Genomic DNA, 24,281 nt, shown 5'->3' on the forward strand with positions numbered 1-24,281 from the left:
GTTTCTAACTGTTTAAGTATCAACAAAGATAGCAATTAGCTGCCAACACAACCACCGTCGATCAGCAGACTATGGAGCCACAATAAAAGTCATTCTTGCAAAATGACACAATGTTATTTTAGGAGGACACGAAAGACTTCCACTTCTGGGTCGTAGCTTCACTAGCATGAGCATGAATGGAGAGTTTGGAGACATTTTTACGTTCTAGAGATGTCCCAGACAAGGACATACTTCACATGCAAAGGGATAAGGTATGTACTAAATGTTAACAGTTAGTTAACGAAACAAAATCCCTATCCACCGCATGGTAAGTTGATTGGACTCTCTAAATTGCCCCTAGGTGTGATTGTGAGTGCGGATGTTTGTTTGTCTCTGTGTGCCCTGCGATTGGCTGGCAACCAATTCAGGGTGTCCCCCGCCTACTGCCCGAAGACAGCTGGGACGGGCTCCGGCACGCCCGCGACCCTCGTGAGGATAAGCGGTAAAGATGATGGATGGATGGATATATATATAGAGAGAGATATTCAAAAGTGATACCCAAAATCAACAAGTGGAACCAGCTTGGTTTTAATAAAATGTGTCTTTGCAATTGTCCAGTGTTTTCATGAAAACAGTAAGAAAAACAAAAAAGGCACAAACAAACAGATTTACAGTAATTGCAACACTGACCCGTGTAATGTTATGTAAATTGTGAGAATAAAGCAACGTCCAGAGGGTCCACAGTATTTTACATGGACTAACACAGAAAAGGCTGGCTCATTAACAAAAAAACAAAAAAAAACGCACAATAAAAAAAACAACACTGACAACTTTGGTGAATAATTTGGATTTCTCACAAGCAGGGAATGCAGTGCTCTCTCTGTACAAATAAATTATTATACCTGTCAACACTTTATCTAAAATCTTATGTACATCTTCTCTTTTACATCATTGTAGTGTATTATACATTATCAAAAACCTTTATGAAAAGATATTTACATATCAATGAGTCCAAAAGCACCCTCGTCACTGTCACACACGCACAATTACGCAACCATTCATCGACACATTGTGTACAGCTTCACAAACTTTCATGCGAGACGGAAGGCATTCAAAGAGGGTTGTGCAACAGAGAGCGTAAAAAATGGTTCAAATATGGCCGTGGGATGAACAGTAGCACTCACATGCTTTTCGGTCAACACACACTCACACAAACACAACCAGAATGTTTACAGCTTCATGAACAATGTGTCAAAATTAGGGAGAAAAGAAAATGTGCATTATTGGTCTGTGTCACCTGCTTGGCCATCTCGTTCAGATATAATAATAATAATAATAATAATAAATGAGACATGGTTGCAGGATACACATTGTGTGTTTGTGCGTGTGTGTGCATGCAAGTGTGTGTGTCCTGCCTGTAATAATGGGTGGGTGAGTTGTACTATGCAAGTGCACATCGCATCCTCTATTGCAGGAATGGGCAACTGGCAGCACTCTGTCTGACACCTTGATGAATTCATATTTATAATATTTTTAGATTTAATATCTAAATCTTTTTTGGGGGAGGGGGTGGGGGGTGGTTATAAACATTTTCCCTATTCTACAGTGTACCAAGCACCAGTCGAGGATTTATTTTCCAATAATTTTTAACATTTGTTCAGTTTTTTTTTCTTGTATTGCCGATTTCTTTTTTGGGAAGGGGGGGGGATCCCTCTCTTCAAGGAAAAAGTATATTGCTGATTTATCAGAATTGTTTTGTAGAATATTTGGGGTTTCTAATAATTTTTCCGTCCAATGCATTTCAGTGCCCGTCAACTATATGCTTTTTTTTTTTATATAGATTTTCACTATTTGGGGGTCAGCCTGGTCCCTATTCTCCGCGAATAGCGGGATTCCACTGTATAGTTTTAAATTGTAATATCACCATTTACCGCTAGATGACAAACATGGCTTACTGAACTATACTACAATGTGAGTAGGCCTAATTATTTTTTGCGGATTTGGAATGACATGCTGGACAAGCATTAGCCCTCAATAATATTACAATTTTGTGAGTTGATTTTTGTGGGGGGGGGGGGGGGGAAATCTACTTAACATTTGCTGTTCCGCAGTTTTGCGCCATCCTTGAATGGGATTTTTTGTGCGAGAGCCTTTTGCGCTAGAAAAAAAAAATCACAGTATATGGTTATTTTGTTGTATGTTTCAAAGCTTTTGTTGTTGATTTTTTTTTACATATGCAATGCATTATGAAATACGAAATATATTAAGCACATATTTTTAACTGATTTTTTTTGTCACACATGTGGTTTGGAAGTGCTATGTGGCCACCCAGTAGCACTAATGAAAAATTGTGGTCTTCTCCAGCATTTAATGAAGTGTCTATATATGTATATAGCAGGCAAAAATATAAACAATATTCTCTCCAGACTACAAGTTGTGATATATTACTCCTCTCAAACCTTCCAACATTAAAACATCACAGTGAAAAAAAGCAAACCACTCTGTCGTTATTCCTGCTCCCGATGCACCTTCCCCCCTCCATACAGTCTAAGATGCTTTCGCTTTGTAGATTGTTGAAGGTCAAATAAAAATAAAGTCTCTCCGTTCATCAGTGCGTAATGGCACTCGGAGAGAACAAATAACTCGTCCTTACCATGCCTGGACTGGTGAGAAAGCAGCAAAAAAATTCACTTTTCAAATAAAACCAGTGAAGCTCCAGCAACACAGTTCTTTTTGACATGATGACTGATTCTATAATGAAACTGTACAGATTGTCCCATCAACGCACATCCACAATTTCAGAGCTTATCCTTATTGTAGGTTCCCAGTCCAATATGAACCCCAAATAAACACGTCAAGGACAAAACACTAAGCGTCTTGGTTACAAAATAGATGACACACAACACACACTCCATCAATGCAAAACATGACTTCATCAGAGAAAAATAGATCCAGCTCCAGCAACGAGAAGGTATGAAGCTGTCTAAATCTGTAGAATTAGGAAAACTGGCATAGAACATGGCTGTGGATGGCATTTCATGATATGCACTCCACCAGTCACCTTTGACCTCCCTGTGTGCCACAGCCGCCATCTTTTCCCCTGAAGCCCCTCCTCCTGGCTCATGCAGTGGAGAGCATAGGCTGCTCCGTGTACCAATGGGTCCCTGGATCAGGCATGCTGCCCCCGAGTGGTAAGGTGATGAACTGCGGGCAGGCACCGCCTCCTGACGTCACCACCCCCATGCCGACGCCCTGCGGGTACGGGTGGTGGTGGGCGTGGTGCCCCATAGCGTCAGTCCGACCGATGTGGATCTCATCCTCTTCGCCTTCGCCGGTGGTCTTGCGGTAGACGGGATTGTCGAAGTTCATGCTTTTGGTGGAGTTGCGCCTCCAGTTCCGCCACACCAGGTAGACGCCGGCGCAGACCAAGCCGAACACCACTGTGGCAACGATAGGAACTGCATGCGTTTAACACACAGCCGCAGGGGGAGGGGGGGGGGGAGCGTTAATGAGGCATAACGAGCCCATGGCGTGAAATGACACACGGGGTGTGGGGGTTGGGAGTACGCGCGAGTGGCATGCGGGAAACAGAGCGGAGGAACATGAACGTGATCGAGTGGTTGTGTGGGTGGCTCAGCCACGGTGTGGCAAGTCAAGGTTGGTTCATATTTTGAACTCACTCAAAGGGAGAGGTGTCAAACTCAATGCCCAGCCCACCAAAGCGATTTCATGTTTATAATTTGTCAGAAAATCTGTAGCAGGATTGCAATCCATGGATGATTTGACCATCCATCCAATTGTCCTGAACTCTTCTGTACTTAACCGCTTCTAAATGTTGTACTTTTAATTATGAAGCACATTTAATGACCTTGTGTATGCTGCGTGTTAAGTATTTGCTGCCCAAAAACTCAACAGACAGTGCAATGACACCATGTAGTGGCCGTAAGAATAATTACACTTAGTAACGTACATGGAAAGGAGAAACAATCATTACAACGTGGCTAACTCCACAACCGCACGGACTATTTTACTGCAGGATACGAGCACAGATGTATTTACTTGTCGTCATTAGGTCAGTGCCGAGAAGAACATCAAACAATCAAGTAATGAGTTATAAGGCAACTAAGCTCTTATTTAGCTGGTGTGCGGCGAATGCACTGGGAAAGTCTTCTTTTATAATACAAATTTTATATTCCATACATTTGTAAGACTTTGTAAGAGATAATGCAAGCACGCCTTTATTTTACAACCCCTAAGTACTGGTAAACCTCTGTACAATGTGATGTTTATTTTTGCTGGACCCATGTGCAATACTCACTCAGATTTTTGGATCTTTTTTGGGGGGGGGTTGCAAAAAAATTGTGTATTATCCACGGGAAATTACAGTAATTAAACATTACGTGAATGACGGTGCTAATACTTTGCAGTGATGTAAATCTGCACTGCACTGGGAGGTATCTCTACTATTTCTGTAAACCAATTTGGCTGCTTATATTTTTAAATCAATACCTCTCTGCTGAACGTGACTATGTGGGCACGCTAATATGTCAAATGCTTTCTTAAGTAAACTGTCCAACCAAACAGTGTTTGCAGAGGACCAGCTACAGCAAAGCCCAACACAACACCGTGTGGAGTGAATAATGCAGCAATGTCAGACACACAGACTGTGACTCCTGAGGAACGTCAAAGAAGAGGACCTTTGGGCCAAGCTTCTCTTCTGGCGCCACAGTAGGTCATTGTGCAGAGAGACAGCAGCAGACCAACACAGAGGGGGACGCTTTAATGTGACTTACCGATGGGGATGACCACTCCTAAAACAGCCACTGTCAGGTTCTCTCCAAGGAGGAAATGTTCACTTCCAGCTGGAGGACGACAAGAACCATTAGAAGAATGCAGGATGGGAGAGCGACAGAGTGTAAATAAAGAGGAGGAAGGATAATTAAGGTATAAAATTGTGTGAGCAACAATGAGCGATAAGGAGGAGACAGGAGGGGAGGGCAGCTGGAAGAGGAGAGGTGATAAAACAAACCGGCAGCAGTTGCTTCCGAGCTGTATTCAACAACTAGGTAAAGAGGTAGAATAAATCTACAATAAGAATTGAGAGCCACACGTGCGACCCTGAAGTGGCCATTGGGATTTTGTTTTGCCATTTTGCGTTCATCCATCTAGGCTCCATTAAGCTCCACTGTTATGCCTTCTCTTCTTTCCGCACATTCACTGCCATCGACACATGTATTTGTCTTTTCACAGTCCAGCCATTTAATCCCAGGAATTTATTTATATTTCATTCAAATTTCTTCAAACGTTACGGTAAATGTCTGGCAGTGAATGAGTTCATACAACACGCTTGGCACACTTACGCTAATGAACGCAAGCCCAGGCGAATGTGGAAGCCGTGACATTTTGCAAGGGAGCTGAATGTATGGCAAGAAAGCCAATGAGGGGAATCATACATCCATTTTATATATATCGGCGCTATTTCAAATACGGTCAAATTGTTTTTCACATATTGACATTAATGGCCCGGCCCCCCCTTTGTCTGTTATTTTTACGCAATATTAACAAATTTCAAGCGGTGAAAATATAGCTCGAGAACAAATACAGTGGCACTCTTGAACACAACTTATGCCTGAGAATTGTTGCAAAACTGCACAAAATGTCTACTGTACTTAACGTTTGCATTTAAAAGGGAAGTCAACCCAAACATATTTTTTCAAGCATAAGTTCTAAGCAGGCCCACTAGTTGAAACAAGGCAAAATGATTAATATGAAATATGAGTTAAGCAGCAAAATCCACCCGTTTTTAGCCATCTCAAGGGACGGCCATTTTGGCACTTCTGTCAACTGAAAATGACATCACAACTGCTCAGGGCTCAGATAACGACCAATCACGGCTCACCTGTTTTCTGAAGCTGAGCTATGGTCATTTTCAGTCGACAGAAGTGACAAAATGGCCGTCCCTTGAGATGGCTAAAGACAGGTAAATTTTCCTGCTTAACTCATATTCCACAAACAAAATATTAATCAGGACGCTGTGTTTCAACTGGTGGGCCTGCACAGAACATATACTTAAAAAAATATGGTTGGATTGACTTCCTATGTAAGACAATAACAAGTGAAAATCGTTTTAGGTTATATTGATTTAAAGGGAAGTCAACTAAAAGTTTCAGGTGGGTTGCAGCAGAGTGACATGTCAAACATGCAGGATACCGGCCCTTGAGGACCAGAATTGCCCACCCCTGATATGTGTGTGCGTGTGCATGGATATATATAAATATGTGTATACATTATGTATGTAGATAACCATCATATATACATTATGGGATTTCTTCCCCCCACTGAATAAATGCACTTGAAATAAAGATTGGATTTTCCTCTTTTAAAAAAAACAAAAATGTTGGGCCTATGATATTGAGACAAAAACCGCATTCATTATAATCTAACGAACACATCGTAACAAGGAGGGCAGTGCATTAGGGTTGTCAGCCAATAAAATGTTTGAATGGCGATTAATATATAATATATCTAAGACATTACATGAATGCATCAATAAATCCATAGGTTGCTTACAGTGTTGTGACACACTGCTGTCCCCCGCAGGCGTGGTCGACTCAACAGTGACGGTGGCAGTTGAGTGCGATCCAAGCGCCTTGGACTCCACCGCCTTGAGCGTGCTGAGGGGTGTGTGCGGCTCCAGAGCAGGAAGGTGTGATGTGGTCAAATGCGGGCTGGCGTCTGCCCGCGATACTCCCTCTGAAGGTGGCAGATAGTCTTCGGTTGCCGTGGGAGCAGGTGTAAGTGCACGAGAGGGTGGCATGTCGTTTCTCGGCGCTGCACGTAAAGCGGAAAACACTTTTGACTTTTAGGATTCTCAACTGAAACTCATGGCCAGAGCTTTAAGACACGGACTCGGATTTGATATTTTTAATCGATTGCAATTAATTCTAATTGACACCTTCAAAACGTAAATCTATTTGCTGATGAAAACAGTAAATCAATCAAAAATGTGAATTGCTCTCTTTTGTAAATGCCAATTTTGTGACACGGCTTTTGTAGTGGATCTGTTTAGATTGTACATTGTGGATAGTGTACAATCCTTGCGTTGGGATATAATATAGTTGTGATGTGCTCCATGAATCCCTTTAAAGTGAAATCAACCCAAACATTTTTTTTTTCAAGAATATGTTCCCAGCAGGCCCACTAGTTGAAATACGGCATTCTGATTAATATTGCGTTTGTGGAATATGAGTTAAGCAGCAAAATCCACCCGTTTTTAGCCATCTCAGGGGGCGGCCATTTTCTCACTTCTGTCGACTGAAAACGACGTCACAAAGGCTCATGTAACGACCAATCACGGCTCAGCTTCAGAAAACAGGTCAGCCGCGATTGGTCGTTACCTGAGCCCTGAGCAACTGTGATGTCATTTTCAGTCAACAGAAATGACAAAATGGCCGCCCCCGGAAATGGCTAAAAATTGGTTGATTAACTCTTATTCCACAAACACAATATTTATCAGAATGTCTGGTTTCAACTAGTGTGTCTCCATAGAACATATACTTAAAAAAATATATGTGTTTGGGTTGACTTCACCTTTAAGGCCTTATTATTTTCCATTTCCTCCACTCCAAAGTCTCACCTGGCACACAAGCCCTCATATCGGGGCCAAGGTCCTGTCCATCGGGGCAGGCGCAGGTGTATTTAGGAGAGTGCTCGGTAATCTGTGGCGCCTTAAGACATAAATACTCACAGCCTCCATTGGCCACATTGCCCAGATTGCAACTGTCTGGACCTGCAGACGGGAGCAGAGGAGAATATGAGAGTCCAGGAAAGGGACAATGTTGCAATTCAGATAATCACATATTGAATTTAGGGACACATGATGAGTCAGACTAATAATATACATTGTAATTCTAAAATTTGGTTCATCAAATTATTAAATTACACCCAGCAGACTATTTTCCTCATTTTGTAGCGTTTCTCAGCCGCACGGCTTCCATTGTGGATTTTTTTTGCTTTGTTTTCAATCAGATTTGAACCTCAGTATCCTGCCATGTCAATCTAATGTACCCCCTGCCTTCAGAATCCGTAGTGCTTCTTGGCAATGAAACTACGGTATATTTATCATCCTCTAATTTAATAATTTTAAGTAGGATGTATTTTATTATTTTTGTCAAGGTTTTTGTCATATTGGTAGATAAATATTGATTGCGAACTACTCCAGATGATGTACGTGGCACAGTTGTATGCTGCTATATTGCGTTTTAGTGTAGTATTGATTTTTCTATAATTGCGATGTGATAGTGGTGCTATTAAGAATTGGATTAAGTCGCATAAATCCCCACTGAAGGCCCAGGAACCAAATTCATGGCCTGACTATAGACTGCATATCCAGTCACGAAAAAATGATTAGACCACGTTGTTGCTTCAATTTCTTGTTCATTGTAATGCCTGGTGCCACTAATGGTATATTACATACCTGAAGAATACAGTGAACATAAAGTATAGCTGATTCCATCATTTGTCATGCTTAAGCGTAATTGTCGTGATTTTGGCCACAATTAAGAAAATCATGGAGAATTGCTTGATAGCAGCGCTTCAATGAAATTAATATGAGCTATTTTTGCTGTCATCATTATTTTTTTGTCCAAACAAATGTGACTTAGTTGTACCAGGCATTAGAAATGAACAAACACGAAAGAAACACGTGTGGCCTATTTTTGTTTTCTGGAATCGTACGTTAAAGTGGAAGACTGAGATTGAATTGAAAAGATTAGCATACAATTATGCACATGCAAAGTACGGCTAAATCAAATTCAATACACAAAATAAAAAAAAAAAGCAAAGCAATCAATGTTGTTATTAATCAATTCGACTCCATTCTGTGAGGGAAATTTGAGCGTCAGCAGATTTGGAGCCACTTCGGTGGCTGCTTTAGTGCCTTGATGAGTGCGCCGCATTCCCAAAACTCACCTCATCATTTATTTATGTGTGCGGGTTGACACAATCCCACAGAGTGGCCACGTAGATGCGGTTGATCTCACACCCAATGTCGGTGTCAGAGGGTGTGATGGTCGCCCGTGACAACGTGCGCAAATGCACCGACAAAGTCACACACGCACCTTGTGGCTGGCGCAGCTGGTGGAAGACCACAATGTCGTGGGGATCGTTGAGGTTGTCAGCAAGAGTCTGAATGTCTTGACCCGTCAGTCTGTTGGCCATGAAGACCGACGCCTTGTCTCGGTCTGTCCAGTAGATACGATCCTGCAGAAAGAATATTCAGAGAAGAGAAACCGGACATTTTAGGTTAACGGTGACTTCGATTTTGGCTTCTCACAATCACAAGATCATTATAATCGAATGTGTATGCAAGATCCTGCGTTGTGAAAGCCTGAATGCGTCTGTGTCACTTGCAGCAAGTGTGTGGCCTCTGCCCTCTCTGAGCGTGCGTTAAGATTTTTTTTATTCACAGCCCAGTTGGAGTTTATTGGAAAACTAAATACACAACAAAAAGAACTGCATATATTATAAATGCAAATAAACAGACACTTCGTTTTAGAAACGTCACCATCTTATTGCTAACAGTCAATGGAAAACCCCATTGCCGGGCTAGCAAAAATTAGCATTCGATGTTATGGGAGGGATTTACCTTCAAATAACGAATATTTACACAGAAATGCTGCGGTAACGCATACAGATTCCTAATCGGTGAAAAATTATTGACTGAGGGAGGGACCCCCACAAACAAAGAAGAACTGAAAGAGGCTGCAGTAAAGGCCTGGAAAAGCAACAGTCTGGTGAAGTCAATGGGTCGCAGGCTTGATGCAGTTATTGCAATCAAGGGTTATGCCATCAAATATTCAATGTTATTCACTTTAAGTTAATTTAGTAATGGCCATTCCAATACTTTTGTTCACTTGAAAAGTGGGTGGCTTCAAACAAAAGGTACTCTGGTCTGAGTTGTTGAACACATCTAGATATAAATACCATGAAACAAAAGCTGGAATTCTGAGATTTTGTCTGATATTCATCATTTGATCTGAAACTCAAATGTCTTCAGTACACAACAAAATCAAAGGAATTGACTTTTCTGTTCCAATACTTTTAGAGGGGACTGTATATCGCACTGGTCTGCTACGAAACCCCCGCGATGGGGGAGGATTCTAGTATTTTTTTAAAAGATCAATGAAAACAGGAAATATTTAGCTCAGCCTAGTTTTTGCTGAAGATTAAAAGTCAAATTCTCTGTAATCCTGCCTTTTGTGCCAACAGAAAGCGATGGCGATAGGTTCATTTTCATTTAATGGACATCTTTGGGCATTATGTATATTGTGGGATGATAAGTTTGGGGAAAAAAATGGATTTTTGTGTTACCCTCTTGCTCTCTCTGAATATAAAAATCTACACTAAAATCATGAAGTGCTGTAAATGTTATAAAAACATGCCTCTGGATAATTTAAAAAGGTTCTCCTAAATCACGGGTTTCACTTATTGCGGTGGTAGTCTGGAACGTAACCCTCTTGCAATGGAAAGGGCTTTACTGTATATTGAAGAGGACAAATAAAGCGTCCGTCACCCACAATTTGGCACACAGCCATTCCCTATTAGGTTGTAACGGGCTCATGGACTTGATAGTAAGTACATGTGCTGCTGTGGATCAGACACGCAAGGACACAAACCTGACCTGTTAAAAAAGTACTTTACATTTCCCATTACCGCCTGCAATTCTAATAAGAGCAAGCAAAAGAATGATGACCCCGTATAGCCTTGGGCCCTAATGTTGAGGTGACAATACTATAAATCTATAAAGTGACACAAACCTCAAACACAGCCAGAGCGTAGGGGTGGCCGAGCCTCTCTGCGGATGTCATGTGCGTTCTGCGGTGAGCTCCGTTCAGGTCCACGCTGGCGATGTGGTGTAGTTTGGAGTCCACCCAGTATAGACGGCGGTTAGCTACATCTGAGTACACACATTGTTTGCCCACAAGGCACGCTTGCACTCAGATCAACAAATCCCCTCATTGATTATGTTAAAGAATTGAAGATTATCTGGATGAGATGATCACAGGTTCTATCTGTGTCATCCATGTGCAATGCCTAATTACATTTCAAAGCATCGTCTTACTTCAGTGGTCAGTATCAATCATATGTGACAGCACTGCATGGCTCGATAAACAGCTGTTTCGCTCTCACCTAGAGTGATGCCGTTGGGCCACTCAATGTTATCAGCCACCAGCACCTGCCGGTCCACTCCATTCATCCCGGCCTTCTCGATCTTGGCTCTTGTGCCCCAGTCGGACCAGTACATAAAACTGGATAGAACAAAGAATGGTTTGTGCTTGGCATGGTGTGCAAATGCAGATTTTTTTTTTTTTTTTTTTACTGTTTTATTTGTTTTTGATTTGCTGTGAGTTTTAAGTTTCTTTTGGTGTGTTACTTCCAGCTGGTTCTGTCATTCGACGTATCACAGTATATGATCTCCATCCGAGTGTTATTTTTGCTTTGCCAGTCTATTCTGGTTTACTTAAGAATAATGTCGATATCAATCAACAATCCACTGCAGCAACATACAGCCATAAAAATGTCAATTTTCCGACACCAATGCATTTTTCTGCCAATACAAGCTGCCATTTGGTGACACATTCAGTATTCTGTGTGCCCCGCATTCTTCCCCCGAGTATGAATTATTAGCTGTGTGTTTGAAATGTCTGAATAGTATTAGCACTCAGCCTGAGCAGCAAACCCTTGGAATATGAATCTATTCATTTATTGTCATCTGAACTCGAATCACCACAGGACACCAAGAATTTCAAAGTTGTTTTTTGAAATGCCAAATGTTTCATTGGCTTGTAACTTTGTTGACATGATACAAATAGAGTACGAAAATCACCAAGTAAATACATCCCCACGATGACAATCTAAACCTAGTAATTTATGTCGGAAGTATTCGATTTTATATTGAATGTCATGGGATGAATGACGTGTGTTCCTGCACGCATTCCGTACAGACTGCACACAGACAACATCTCACCCATGATGAGGATCCAGCGCTATGGCTCTAGGCTCACTCAGATCAGTGTTGATGAGGATGCGTCTTTTGGTTCCGTCCACTGAGGCCACAGAGATGGATTTGTCGCCAGAGTCGGTCCAGTACAGGTTGTGTTGAAGCCAGTCCAGAGCAAGACCGGCTGGGGTTTGCAGCGACGTATCCACCAGTTGCACCTGCTGAGATGGGTCACTGGCCTCGTGGATGAAGGCGCTGCAGGAGCGGGTTCGCCATTAGGTACATCAAAAGCAATCCAATGAGTTTCCAATGAGTATAATTAATTTTCAGGAATAGAAGTATTAATTTAAAAATATGTGTATTGTATTAATGATGCCAGAAACATGTTGCTCAATAATGTATTTATTATACTGTAACTGTTTCAAGTAACTAGTAATCTAACGCGTCACTATAACTTAAATAGTAGTCTTATTCAAGTTACTATTCAATGATCTAATGTGTTACTTTGTTACAAAACAACGTTTGCAAAATGCACAATTGTAGAAAACTTATTTTCAGAAAGATGAGAATATTAAGGTTGGCTCTAGACTGTCAACAAAGTGTTATCTAGCTTTAAGAAAAAAAAAAGACATTTGAAACGTTTGGAGTCGCAGCACAGTACATTCAAGCTCATAAAGTCCCAACAAGTTATGTGAATTAGAGCTGCAACTAATGTAGGAAGTCCCAGATTTGTATTTTGTTATATTTATAAACAATGTACATTATAAATTTTAAGTTTTACCATTAAAGCGCTAATCGTTAAATGTGAGGTTAAAAGACTGCCTACATTTTATATAATACAGTATATACAAAACAATTGATGTTAAGTGAAGTCTAGTAAGACTTTTTTTTATATCTATATAAGTCAAAAAGGCTGTCATTTAAAAAAAACAACTTTTTTCTTAAACATTATTGTTAAAATTATACTTCCAAAGTATTGGCACAATCAGTTGTCATTTTTATGTTAAGCGGGGTTGCCTGGCATGTGCTGAAAATAACTAGTACAAAATAAATTCATTGTAATTCCCCTAGGAAAAGGCCAAGTATTGGGTGGTGATGCATTTGAGTTGGCATCCGACTCATTAAATTCAGATAAAAGCATACAATTCCATAACAAATGCCTTTGTGATATGCATGTTGCCTAGGCCATTATTGCGATAGATATTTTTTCAATATATTGTGCAGCCCTACTTGAAATCTAACTTACTTTAAAAATCAAGTACAGTAATCAGTAAACTTTTTCAAGGTAACTGTGGCAACACTGATTGTAGGAAATGTACAACATTATCACAGAGAGGGGTCTCTTACATTTTTGGTTTGGTTATGAAGCTACATACGAGGCCTTCAAGCACTATTAGACTGCAATGGAAGCAAATGAATTTATTACCGGTTAAATGAATAGTAAATGGTTTATTTATGGTGCGTCCTATTTTACACTGTGTGAAGAGTGATGCTGAAGCCTTGAGCTAAGCACTGAGCCGGTTCATGCAGGGGTTAGAGTCCTTCTCGGATGGACCACTTATCAGAATAGACAAGGCCTCGCTCAGGGCCGGTCCCTGTCGCAAATTATGTCATCCCGACAGAGGTGTGAGGTGAGGGCCGGGCACACATGTTGCCATGCAGCAATTTCCCTTTGATTATCCCCAGAGATCTCCATTTGATATATAAAAAGAACATGCTGTTCCAATTAGAATTCACTACAGGGAGGAAATGAATTTGGGATAGCAACAACAACAAGGGGTCAAATGTAGGAGACCGCAGCCAAGATTTACCCAATGAAATGTCAGAAATTGAGATTGCCGATTAAACGCTAACACTAGGGATGAATGAGTACTGATACCAGAAAAAGGTACTGTGTGCCCGTGGAGGCTGCCGATAGCAGCCACCGCTACTTTAGGCAAAAAAAAAAAATTCGGACATTGAGTACGTCCTCCTCGCCAGTAGTTGGCGCTGTACTGTGGCAGTTTGACTCATCGGTAAATCGTGATCTGCCTCAGAAAGTACTGGTATCGAATATCGCTAGCTACCACCTCACTGAGTCAACACTGTGTTATCGTCATACCTGTAAATTCTCCGATGAAAACGGTCACACCAGAAGACCCGGTTATTGGCCACGTCGAGGTCTAGAGCCACAGTGTTCTTCTGAGTTGAAACCACCTGGCTGTAGTCCCGCTTGACGAGGTCAATACGTCGGATCTCATGTCGGTTCGTGAACAGTAGATAAGGGCTTTTTCCTGCACACAAAGGAAGAAACATTTTGACCGTTCTACTTTTGAAATGCAAACTCTTAAGACGAAAGTGGTATAATTCACAGTTTTTGGACAGAAATAATCCTTTTTTTTAAATGCAATGTATCCTTGTGACATTATTTGTCATCATAGGTTATCATTCTCAGGTAATGTTAAGGTGAATTAAGGCTGTTACTGTCAAATGGAAGAAGTCACAGTTTTGGTAATATATCCTCAACGGATTATAAAAAGGTGAATGAGTTCCCCGATTTTTTTTTTCAGTAGACATGCACGGCTATATCTTCGTAACTGGCGCAAATCCTGCGAGGCGTGATCCTGCGCGGAGGCAGATTAGACCTGATGTTTGTAATTTTGCAGAAAAACGCAGGTGATAGGGAGGGCTGTGCCACTGTGGGAATAATCACAGCCGACTTCAAACAAATCTGCACTGGGGGTTGGCAGCTGAGAGGATGCCCCACTGCCCCTGACTCATTGAAAATGGAAGAAAGATAACCTAAACCACAATGTCATTATTATAAACAACTACAACCTCTCCTAAAGCCAATGTTTGTATTGTGAATGATTTGTTTGCTGCAGCAAGGGAAGAAAAGGCAAACAATGTAAGCGTGCGCAGAAATATCCACACGATGAATAAAACATGTACTATAGCTGGAACTGATATTTGTGTTTTAGTTTCAAAGGCACAATTATACAGTATCTTTCCCCCCCCCACAGTTTCTTGTTTCTGCATTGTGAATCTTATCAACAACAACAATGGTTTCTACTCAAACTGTGATCCTTCCAAATTCAAAAAACAGTCTTTCAAGTGCGATAACCAAACCAGTGATGGCTGGAGCCTTGAAGCTCCATTGGTGTTTTGTGGCCCAGAAAATCACAACACCTTTAAACATTCACACTTGTTTTATTTTTTTTCCACCTTACTGCATTCCGTTAGGCCAAACGTTGATAATATTTTCTCTGTCTTCCAAAAATTCCTCTGGGTAGGTATTACAGAAGAACTGTGGAGCTATTCTTATCTCAAATGAATTGGTTTAATCAATCAGAAAGTCAAAATAGGAAACTACAATTAATTCGAAAATTGAGATATGCCGCATGAAATAAATGATTTTATGCCTTAAAATCGGTATTAGAAAGAAGGAACATATCAGTTTGGGGAAAAAGTAAAGTATTTTGGTGTTTTAGAGAAAAAGTAAAGTACTTTGGTGTCACGTGGTCACTGCATATAATTGAGGCTTTGTATGCAGAAGCTTTGTTATGTCATTAGCGCACATAGCCATTAGCAACAATTGTCTCCACCCAAGTGTGTCCTTGTCGCAATTCGGGCGTCTAGCCTATTTTCAGTGCAGCTGTTTATGATGAGGTCGCCCAGCTTGCATTTTAATTAGACCCTCAATTGAACAGGATCTTGCAGCATATTTACAATGTGTTTTTTTTTGTTTGTTTTTTTTTTTCATTCCAGCCAGCCGGGAAAAAGCCAAACGGCTTGTCCGAACAGAATGTTTTCTAGCAACTGGATGCAACCTTCTCACTGACCCGTTCTTTTATCACTGTGTGTTAATAGGATGGCAACTGAACGGCATTTTTCTCCAGAGGCAGACATGAGATTCTTCCCTTAATGACTCACTTGCCACTGTTTTCCTCCAGACAGACTGTGTCAGGGATGTGTTGTATCACGCTAAAGAATGTTTCCTTTATTCTCCTGCTCGCTACCGCTGTTCAACGGGAGTTCTGAAAAAGTGTCCATTTCAATGACAAGTAAATGATCCCCTGCTGGTTTGAAGGACTACCACAGCAGTCCCTCTTCACTGGAAACAGCTTGGAGCCGCTGCATCTGTTGCTCTTGACACACAACGAGACATTCACTTGTCCCGCAGCATCAGAAAGTGTTAGCAAACGCACCGGAAGTCACACAGAGACAACACACACATGCGCGGTACATTGAGGTAGACACAATCTACACACTCATAAGAACACGGTGCTGCGATATACTGTATTGGACGAAAGAAAAAAAGAAAATCAGTTCAGCTTAATTGGAGGAAAGGAAAAGCTTGAGAGCCGCAGGGCTTACTGTAAGTGACAGCATTGCGTTTGACTACATCCAGCCAATTAAGAAACAATTTAGGAGGAATATGTAAACATAATCTGGAATCTATAATCCCTACTAAATATTGCTCAGAGTTGGAGGTCAAACACATTAATTGGCCTTTCATCAGACCACTTAGTTCAGCAAAAATGCATAATTCCCTGGAGGACATCTTAAATGTGATTCACACTCAGCATGGCTAAGCAAGGTTTCCCGACAGTGCTGTTACGCTGAATCCGAAGTAAGCATGACTGAATGTGTCACTGGTGGACCTGTTTACTTCTTTTTAAATTTGAGACCTGGCTCCAACGGCAACTTTATCCTACGCGGTGCGCATAGCAATTACACAAACCTCATATGACTGGTTGCTGTTATGTTTGACACTGTGGAACAACAGGGCTCAGGTAACGACCAATCACGGCTCAGCTTCAGAAAACATGTCAGCCATGATTAGTCGTTACCTTAATCGATGAAAATGACATCACAACTGCTCAGGGCTAAGGTAATGACCAATCACGGCTCAGCTTCAGAAAACATGTCAGCCATTTTCAGTCGACAGAAGTGACAAAATGGCCGCCCCCAGAGATGGCTAAAAACAGGTGGATTAACTCTTATTCCACAATTGTATCGTATTGTATTGTTTTGTATTGTTTAAACCCTGAATGAGCAAAGCACACATAGACATGGGTTGTTTATAAAACTAGTGCTAGTTTACGCTTGAATTTGGATATCTGAGCCTGGGCATTTTTACCGACAATACAAACAGAAACGATCAATCGCTAGTTTTAGCTCTTCCTCATGTGGATTTGTGAAAGAAACCATGTGGTGTGTCATGTTAGAAATGAGCCTCATCGATAAAAGCCCTCAAGTAAATAAACCCCATCATGTGACAGCACCCGCTCTTTTTCGATTGAGCACTCACCCTCTGCCTTGCAGGTCTTTGTGACGGGATCCATCTCGTACCCTTCATAGCACTCGCACTTAAAATCCCCCTTGTAGTTGATGCAGATTTGGCTACAGGCGTCCGGGTTCTCGCATTCATCAATGTCTGCGTGGAGGAGAGGAACGACATGTTATCAATCAACTGCAGGACAGTCAGGTAGAGAGAGCAAGTGATTGATTCACCCTCAGGAACGGCACCAGATGAGTGCATGACTCAAGTCGAAGTCAAGTAATACATTTCCGAAAGACAAGAGCTATATCGGGTGATGATCTGGTGTTATAACTGATGGAAAGAAGACATCCTCGGTGTTCTATCTCAACTACTCTAATCTACTCGTTCAAACGTCAGTGTTTGGAGGGCGGGGCTAAAGTGTATGAGAATGACATGATGGACAAACAACAGACAAAGAGCTGCTCGGTTAGTCCCCCAGACTGTGTCAGAATACCTCCACAAGTCTTCTTGTCCAGTAGCTGGTAGCCGGCGGGGCACTGACACTCAAAGCCAATGGGTCGGTCCATGCAGACGTGAGAGCAGCCGCCGTTGTTGATCATACATTCGTTAAGACCTTGCAAAACAAAGAACGCGGACAATCAGAAACAAGATAGGGAGATACAGGCAATGGATTCAGATAAAAGGAGTATCAATTGGTGCAGCAAAAAGAGACATCTATGTTGGGTAAAGATGTACGAACAGATGGAATCTCATCTTCACACAATGTCATGTTATCCGGTCTTGTACTGCCGGCTCCAATTCTATCCTTTTTTTTTTCCCCCCCACATCCACATCAGATTCTCTCAGCGAATCAAAGAGACTCATTATCACTGATCGGTTCCTGCACTGACGACGAGGGCTGTGAGCAGGGATACTGAGATGCCAGTTAGGGAGCGAGACAGAGCTGGAGACCTGATGTGCTGCTTGAATTCAGTCTCATGAAATTGAAGAAGCAAAGATGGGAAGTGGGATCTGACGGAATTGATGTCCTGTTACTAACTCATAGGATTCTGTGTTATTTACTTTAACCAGAGCTGGGCATTTTACTAACATTTTCCGGTCCGTTTTTCGTAATCTGCCTGCAGCCGGGGTACCCTTCCGCCGTCCATTTATCCGCCTTTTTGAACAAATAGTAATCGCCTATAGACCGCTCCGCCTATCATTTTAAACCGGCTTCCATTTGCGTTTCCGTCTACAAACCTCGACCAACTTTCACTGGATTACAATACTGTACAGAAGTCTTAGGCCACCACTATTTTTGCTGATGAATTACATTTCTCACAGCAGTCATTAACAGCCAATTGTAACAAAATTACACACCATTCTTTCACTATATATTTCTTTTTACTATTTGATTGAAGTGAATCCAATCCTTTCAAAACCACAGTTTATCTTTAAGCGATCAGTAAATAGTTGGATCAAGACAAGAAAGCAACGAAAGCAGACCAGATGAAAAAGCTACTCGTAAAAATCCCTCCGAAGCGGAGTCAGGCTTTTCGCAAACAAATGTGCACGCCTGCAAAATGAACGACTGACAACTGCGCAGGGGTGCTAAAGAGAAAATGGATTCATCTACTGAAGAAACAACACTCCCAAAAATGAGACCATGAATATTTAACACTGCCCACACCACCCTTATTTAATACATTTGCCGGTGCTCTTTATTTGTTACCTACTCAGGCTGCCATCGAAAGCAGGGCTTCATTCAACACAGAGTCTATATACAGAGTAACTTTGTCCAACTCAGTTACACTTTAATGAATTTACAAGCACCTTTGGATCCATTTTGCTGCAAAGAGCAGCACTGAGAATCAAGCTTCTGTTGCAAGGTCCGCAATATATTCTGAGCTTCACCTGTATGTTTATTTCAATCAATTAGTAGACACTACATTAGGTACGCCGGTGCGATCGAATGAGATCCAAAACAAGATCGACAAATCCATCTTGTCAAAAATAAGGAAACCAAACGGGAAGTAGATTCAGTCTGATGTAGTGGAGTTGTGTACATACCACTGACAAACACATTTGATATCAAATTTAAACATCTTTGATTGATAGCTATCAGATATCAGTGTCAATCAAAACTCCAAAAGGTGTCATATATACTGCTATATAATGTTATAGTTTATCCCCCAAATTTTTAAAATTCATGCATTACAATAAGTTCCCGGTACCATCTTTCAGCATTAAAATATCAATTCAGCATGCATAGCCTATGCATACTATTATGTCTACCATGACAGAAAAATTAAACAAACATTTCAGTAATTAATTACCGATGAAGTGGCCTGAATTTCACATTAGGTATTGATGTAATAAATGTATTGGCCCTGCATATTTCGGAACCATAATGTTGATTTCCCTTAAAGCACACACCAAATGACCATTTTCCCCAGAGCACAGATGTGTATTTTGCTTTCGTACCCATCTTGTCTTGAATCCACATTTGAAAATCTCTTAGTAGCCAACATTAAGCATTAAAACAAGCCAACATAAAACAACATATAAACAAAGCACCCCATCCTAACCTAATCTGCTTTATTTGAGAAAAATCCTGTCCATGTAGCCAGTTGGTACAAAAAAAAAATGGAATGAAAGCACTCTGAGAAAATCAATCTACGAGTACTCTACTTATGCACTGCTAGGAGACATAGAGCAGATCAGCAATCGGCATTAAATTCCCAGCCAGCCTTTTTCAGTTGGATGAGTGACAGCACTCAGGGTCTCCTTCACGACACTTCAGAATGAAGAGAAAGACAAAAAGAGCTCATTGACAGCATTTTCAGTGATCGGCAATTGCTCTTTCTTGCTCCTGGCCTGAGTTACTTAAAGAGTTGCAGAGTGCAACGGAGCGGGCAATATATTTTTTCCAAGAAATTCCATCAAGCACAGCCGTGATTTACAGGTGACTTTTCCATTGCCCTGCGCCAACATCCTCTGCATTCTCCCGACGACGCCGCCAGCTCTTTTTCGCCATGACAACCCATTACCAAGTGGACATTTTTAAGAGTTTCTCCCAGCAAAAGCATGAATTGAGAGTGCAGCGTTAACAGTCGACCGGCGTGCTAATAATGAGTCTGCACTACTATACGCCATTATTTCTAATGAGCTGGGAAACTACATGCTGGGATGCAGAGAGCAAAGCCTGGCATCCATTCTCCCTGATGGAAGTTGGACGCTGTAAAAGCAGACACACTTTTGTCACAAGTGTTTCAGTGCGGTATTGTAGCGTCTGAGTGTTTCTGTGCGCGGTTGGAAGAGCATCTTGGAAATGAATGGTTGAGAGGACACAGCAATAAGAGAACCGTGTGCGCGAGTGTGTCGACGCTTTTTAACAAGCCGTGAACAAAACGTTGATGAAGGACAATGGGAGGGAAATACAAGGTCACAGGAAGACAAGGAAGAGAGACGGTAATTGATAATTAGCTTCCCGGGCGCACTTTAGCATTCCTTCCCCAATGTGATTTTATTCCATAGAATAATGGCGGGTTCAAATTTGGGGTGAAAGAGATGAGGTAAAAATATGACTTTTGTCTACTGACTGGTCGTGATGAAGAGATCATGTCAAGTAGAGACAGCAAACAGGATGTAGGACACGGGGGATTATCACACAACACACAAGACTTTTGCGTTCACGTTGAAAGTAATTAGAACAAGCAGACTCAAGCAGATCAGCGAGGCGTCTTCTAATTGGAGTGTGCCTCTGAAGTCTTTGAGGTAACAGGAGGGATGTAGCTGTAGTCAGTTGAAACAGACGATTCTACATAACCTGCTTGAATTTGTTTACAATAAATGTGTAAATGCTCTTTGAGAATGTACAAGGCTGATAAAATTTTGCTCACAGACATGAACAAATTGGTTGCATAAGTTCACAGTTCAGATTTGCTTGTGTCAATTTTTGGGGAAAACTTGAGCATCTGTTCCATTCAAGGTTATTTTAGTGAACGAAAACGAATGAAATAGATAAAAATAAAATTGAAAAAAAAAAAAAAAAATTCACTCACGAAATAAAAAAATTCAAAAAACAAAAATTAAATGAAAAAAACGAAAGCAAAAATGTCCTGTGTTTTTTGTCTTTGTCAATTCATTAAATACATTAGCCTTTGGGGTTGATTTCAAATCTATTTATTTCGGCATTACAGCACGGTCGAATGAAATATACATACCGGTATATAGAACCATCATATATATATATATATATATATATATATATATATATATATATTGAAAACAATTTTTAAAAGACTCAAAATGAAACAAAAACTAACCGTAACAAAAATTCTAAAACTATTATAATGCTGGTTCCATGGCACACTTTCTATTGGAACAAACTGTAAGGTTAATCCGTTTTATGCTAAGGAAGAAAGACCACCAAATGCTGACTATGCTCCGTTGTTGTTCATTATGTACTTACTTGCTGATTAGAACGTTTCCCTTAATTTCCCCACGTGGATAAATAGTTTTCAGTATCTAAATTTGCTTAACTCATTCACTGCCATAGACATATTTATTTGTCTTCTCCAGGGGTGGGTAATCCAGGTCCAGAAAGTAAAAACCCTGCCACAGTTTGACTTTAGCCACAGGTGCTTCTAATCAACTGAGCTCGTTTACCTGCCGGTTGAGTAGACGCACCTGTGGCTAAAACCTAACTGTGGCAGGGTTTTTACTTTCTGGACCTGGATTACCCACCTCTGTTTTTTTCACAGTCCAGCCATTCAATCCCAGGAATTTGTTTGTTTTTTTTCAATTTTTTGGTTTTCAAACATTAGGGTAAAAGAGGGTCTGAAAATGTCTGGCAGTGAATAAGTTAAGGCTTAGAGTGTCACGACAGGCCACCGCCACCTTTTCATAAATTTGAACAGTCATAGAGAAACTGATGGACTCAAAGACTCAAAGCCAACTGACAAATAATCATCACATACTCTGACTGTTAAAATGGGGATGCTGGAACGTTAATTGAATGTGTATGTAGCAGCAACTACAAAATAGAAAGCTGGAAGAAAGCCTCCTCTTACCACACTCTTTCTTGGGCTCATCTGATCTGTCCTTGCAGTCCTTGACAGAGTCACACACTTTGGAACTATCAATGCACTCGCCGTTCTTGCACAAGAACTTCAGGGGGCCCTCGCATTTTGTGGCTGCAGCATAGAAGCAAAACAGAAGGCAAACATTGTGTGAGAATTCGCTCGCACCGGACTTGAAAAACCGCCAAAGCACTCAGGGGTAATAGCGAACAAATAGCCAGGTGCATTCAAAACGGGCCCTGCATATAAACGACTGCAAACAGACGGAGACATAGAGAGAAAATAAAAGAGAACCCACCGTTGACGCAGCCGGATTCATCGCTGTGATCGGGGCAGTCGTTGACCTTATTACACTGCTTGGTGCCGTGGATGCAAGAACCATCACCGCACTGGAACTCATCGGGACGGCAAGTCAGCAGGGCTGTGCGCAGAAAAAAACACACACAGCAGTTGAACCTTTCAAGAGGGACAAAACATCAAGGGGTCGAATTCAAAGCGAAACCATTTTCTTCTTTATTACCACAAAAAAGAGATTTCAAAACATGAAGTAAAGTTTGTTGGGTCTGTCCTATGACATGCGCGCAGCGCATCTGACATTTTGGCGGCAGAGATTTGTCTAAAATTTACACCTGCTGGAAACAGGAAAGAGTTTTGGTTCAGGTAGCCTAACACGATTTGGGTGAATTTAATCGGGGCACAGGCAGACAGATTCATTATTCATCATCAGCTCTTTGCCCTGCCATGTCAAGGACTATTGCACCTCTCGCATTCCTGCATTTAAAGAGAATGAGAGGAGCTGCTTCGATTGGCACTGAAACAAGATGGCTAAATTCATGCCCACAATGGCGCAAAATGCCCTTTTTCAATCCACTAGATTGTGCCTGTTTACGCACATTTATGAAAATACGTACACAAGGTCTAACCTGTCTCTGCACAGATTCAGACCAATGTGGGGTTTTTCGTGTCTGAATGTTGACTATTACAGACTCCAAAATCACCAGTCACCTGGCAGTAAAAATAATTGGCCATTAGGAATCAAAGCAGGTCAACTTTCTTCCGCCGATCGGGCGGTGCAAACTGAAAAAATTTATTTGAATGCATTATCATCCTTCTGAAGGAAGATTGGACAGGTAGCGAAAATAAGAAATTCACGAGTGACCTCTAGAGAAAAGCAATTCCCCAGACCTCTTCTACACACCGCTCACATGACACCAAACTAGTAGACTAGATGTGCGTGTCACACATCACCCTAATGACATGCGAGACTATCTCAGCTTCACACCCAACCACAGTGCAACAAGAGCTTCAGGCCTCCCCTCGACCTAGGCCAGATATTAAGAAAATCAGCTTTATCACAATGTCCCCATCTTCACACTGGATTTATTTAGACAGACACATCCTTTATTGGACACAGCTAGTTGCCCGAGGAGGAGAAAATGTGCTAAATGACTAAATAACACCTCAGATGGTAGGGGAAAACACGTTACTGAGAAAAGACTTTTAGACTTTGACCCGAATGAAGTGAAATAACACGATAATATAAATAAATAATCACAAGAAAATACCATAATGTCTACCTCAGTTTGAAAAAACGAAGCTTCTTTATCAACACGGTACACTTAAAAACTGAAGGACGCAAATCTAATTGGGATGTTGCACAGGAAACAGTGACGCGGAGAAAGAACTGATGCTAAGCAGCTTATACAAAAAATAACATTTTTTGTAATGAGAACGATGACCCACCGTATTTTACCACAAGAACAAAAAACCTCCTCCTCATCAAAACATTAGTCTTCATGGCTTTACTATTATGACAGCATTTTTGCCCAAAATGTGCCAATGCAATTGTTAATGGACACAAGGTTTAGCTTCCATGTCACCAACTAATAATAATAACTAAATAACTACCGTAAATATCCGTTAATAATATACTAATGTAAGAATATATTTTTAAAAAAATATAGCAGATCAA

At 41.1% G+C, this 24,281-nt stretch overlaps 1 protein-coding gene and 1 long non-coding RNA gene across 3 annotated transcripts in view; one reads left to right on the top strand and one right to left on the bottom strand.

The window, feature by feature from the left end:
- Nucleotides 1-543: 543 nt before the first annotated feature.
- The window catches only part of LOC147141014 (low-density lipoprotein receptor-related protein 8-like), a 58,901-nt gene continuing 35,163 nt past the window's right edge, over nucleotides 544-24,281 (bottom strand). Inside the window, exons 6-18 of one of the 2 annotated variants that reach the window (XM_086042754.1) lie at nucleotides 22,608-22,730; nucleotides 22,301-22,423; nucleotides 17,740-17,859; nucleotides 17,274-17,399; nucleotides 14,082-14,253; nucleotides 12,008-12,235; nucleotides 11,170-11,288; nucleotides 10,797-10,936; nucleotides 9,099-9,240; nucleotides 7,616-7,768; nucleotides 6,550-6,810; nucleotides 4,773-4,841; nucleotides 544-3,419 (exon numbers count right to left, since the gene is read on the bottom strand). In XM_086042754.1, the coding sequence (XP_085898880.1) occupies nucleotides 3,100-3,419; nucleotides 4,773-4,841; nucleotides 6,550-6,810; nucleotides 7,616-7,768; nucleotides 9,099-9,240; nucleotides 10,797-10,936; nucleotides 11,170-11,288; nucleotides 12,008-12,235; nucleotides 14,082-14,253; nucleotides 17,274-17,399; nucleotides 17,740-17,859; nucleotides 22,301-22,423; nucleotides 22,608-22,730 (2,096 nt within the window). In that variant the 3' untranslated portion in view covers nucleotides 544-3,099. Of the gene's footprint in view, nucleotides 3,438-4,772; nucleotides 4,842-6,549; nucleotides 6,811-7,615; nucleotides 7,769-9,098; nucleotides 9,241-10,796; nucleotides 10,937-11,169; nucleotides 11,289-12,007; nucleotides 12,236-14,081; nucleotides 14,254-17,273; nucleotides 17,400-17,739; nucleotides 17,860-22,300; nucleotides 22,424-22,607; nucleotides 22,731-24,281 lie in introns of both variants that reach the window. The other variant, XM_086042753.1, reaches the window with a different exon arrangement.
- Nucleotides 3,184-7,133, top strand: LOC147141015 (uncharacterized). The gene is made up of 3 exons (XR_015088326.1): nucleotides 3,184-3,387; nucleotides 4,564-4,923; nucleotides 6,580-7,133. It is a non-coding gene; the product is annotated as an uncharacterized LOC147141015 (long non-coding RNA).

This window comes from Filicampus tigris, chromosome 10 (assembly GCF_054856515.1).
Source record: "Filicampus tigris isolate MCC_2025a chromosome 10, RoL_Ftig_1.0, whole genome shotgun sequence".
Lineage (NCBI taxonomy): Eukaryota > Metazoa > Chordata > Actinopteri > Syngnathiformes > Syngnathidae > Filicampus > Filicampus tigris.